This window comes from Coregonus lavaretus (assembly GCF_964263955.1).
Source record: "Coregonus lavaretus genome assembly, contig: HAP1_SCAFFOLD_590, whole genome shotgun sequence".
NCBI lineage: Eukaryota > Metazoa > Chordata > Actinopteri > Salmoniformes > Salmonidae > Coregonus > Coregonus lavaretus.
Genome location: NW_028161031.1, coordinates 110,068 through 111,564, shown reverse-complemented (window position 1 = coordinate 111,564; position 1,497 = coordinate 110,068). Strand labels below are relative to the sequence as shown.

The following is a 1,497-nucleotide window of genomic DNA, read 5'->3' as shown; positions in this document are numbered from 1 at the left end:
TTTAGTTAAGAGTAATTTGAAGCAGACATTAACATAGGATAACGACATACAGAATAATGATTTGAGCAAAGATTAAAACATTTGAAAAAAATATATATGAGTTTGACACTCATGTTTAGCTCTTTTGGGCTTTTTGTACAGGAGATGCATTATATATTTCCCTAGCTAAGTTACATTCCATTCATAAAAGTTGTACTTTAGTTTTTAAATGTAATCATGTCACGGGCCATGTTTTGGCGCCAGCGTAACCCAAAGTCGGTCCCAAAAAGCTTGGTATTGTTCTGGCTCTTTTGGCCAGTCCAGGTAGGTCCTGGTCTTCACCAGTCTGGCCAGCCTGTGGTGGGCAGACAGATGGTGAGGAGGGATGTCCTCCAAGAAGACCAGGATGAGGATGTCCCTTTGCTCCAGCCGCAGCCGGTCAGTGGCCAGCTTCATCTCCAAAGAGCACCAGTTGCTGCGGAGGTAGTGGCGGCTGACCAAGCATACAGTCCGGCGGCTGCTGTAGAGACTGTCTGTGATGTTGTCCACAATGTCCTTCCCCAGCTGGAAGTCTCTGCTGTGCAGACACAGGCGCAGGAAAGGGGGACCTCGTTGTTCCATGTTGGGCAGAAGCTCCTCCACCACCCAGTGCTCATCTTTCCCACTGTAAGAGACAAAGGCGTCGTACATGTAGCGTCCCTTGTTGTTCCGAAACACGGCCTCCTCCAACCAGCCGCGAGCGATGTAGAATAGAGCCAGCAGATACTGGCCAGCCAGGTGATGTAGCAGCACCACCAGCATGAAGAGCAGGAGGCCCAGCGTGTTGGAAACAAACAAAATGAATCCTACGTCCATTGAACAATGGATTTGGGAGTATTTGAGGAAGTTCTGAGTGCCATGCTCATCTATGCAATTTATTCCCCTCATTCCCAATGTAGAATGCCAAAACATGACCTGAACTTGTCGATTTCGTTTCGCCCAGTTATCAAACCAAGCATTGTTGCAACTGCATCGTAAAAGTAGATCTTGTATAAGCAGATACTTTAGGCCTTTCAGGGGCTCAGGGAATTCTTCCATGATTGTAAGCTCATTGTTAATAACCAAACGTAATTCTCTCAATGACTGTAAGTCTTTGCTAATGTCCTTTTCCAGGTAGTCGATCTTGCAGCCAAGGAGCATCAGAGTCTCCAGTCTGGTCAAATTGTGAAACATGATCGCAAGACCAGTCTGCCGATTGAGGTCTACTCCTGTAAGTTGCAAATCCCTCAAGTGCACAAGTGTATTCAGACTGGTTAGATCCACAAATAAAGTTGAAAGCTTTGATTCTAGCTTGAAGCGTTGAAGGAATTTGAAGTAGCTCCCAGCAAAGATGGACCCACACAGGATCCGCTCTGTCCTCGCAGTTAGCTCAATGACAGTCCTAAAGAAAGGCCTCTCACAGTCCTGAAAAGACACTGTCTCGCCGTGGACATGCAGGCCCAAGCCTGGGTTCGGGGCACCATCGCCCCCAATAATAAG

General features: G+C 47.0%; 1 protein-coding gene across 1 annotated transcript; it reads right to left on the bottom strand.

The window, feature by feature from the left end:
- Positions 1 to 219: 219 nt before the first annotated feature.
- LOC311121183 (toll-like receptor 13) lies at positions 220 to 834 on the bottom strand (the record flags this gene model as incomplete). The annotated part of the gene is made up of 1 exon (XM_084195705.1): positions 220 to 834. The coding sequence occupies one exon, from the start codon at positions 832 to 834 to the stop codon at positions 220 to 222; it is 615 nt and encodes a 204-aa protein (XP_084051831.1).
- Positions 835 to 1,497: the final 663 nt, after the last annotated feature.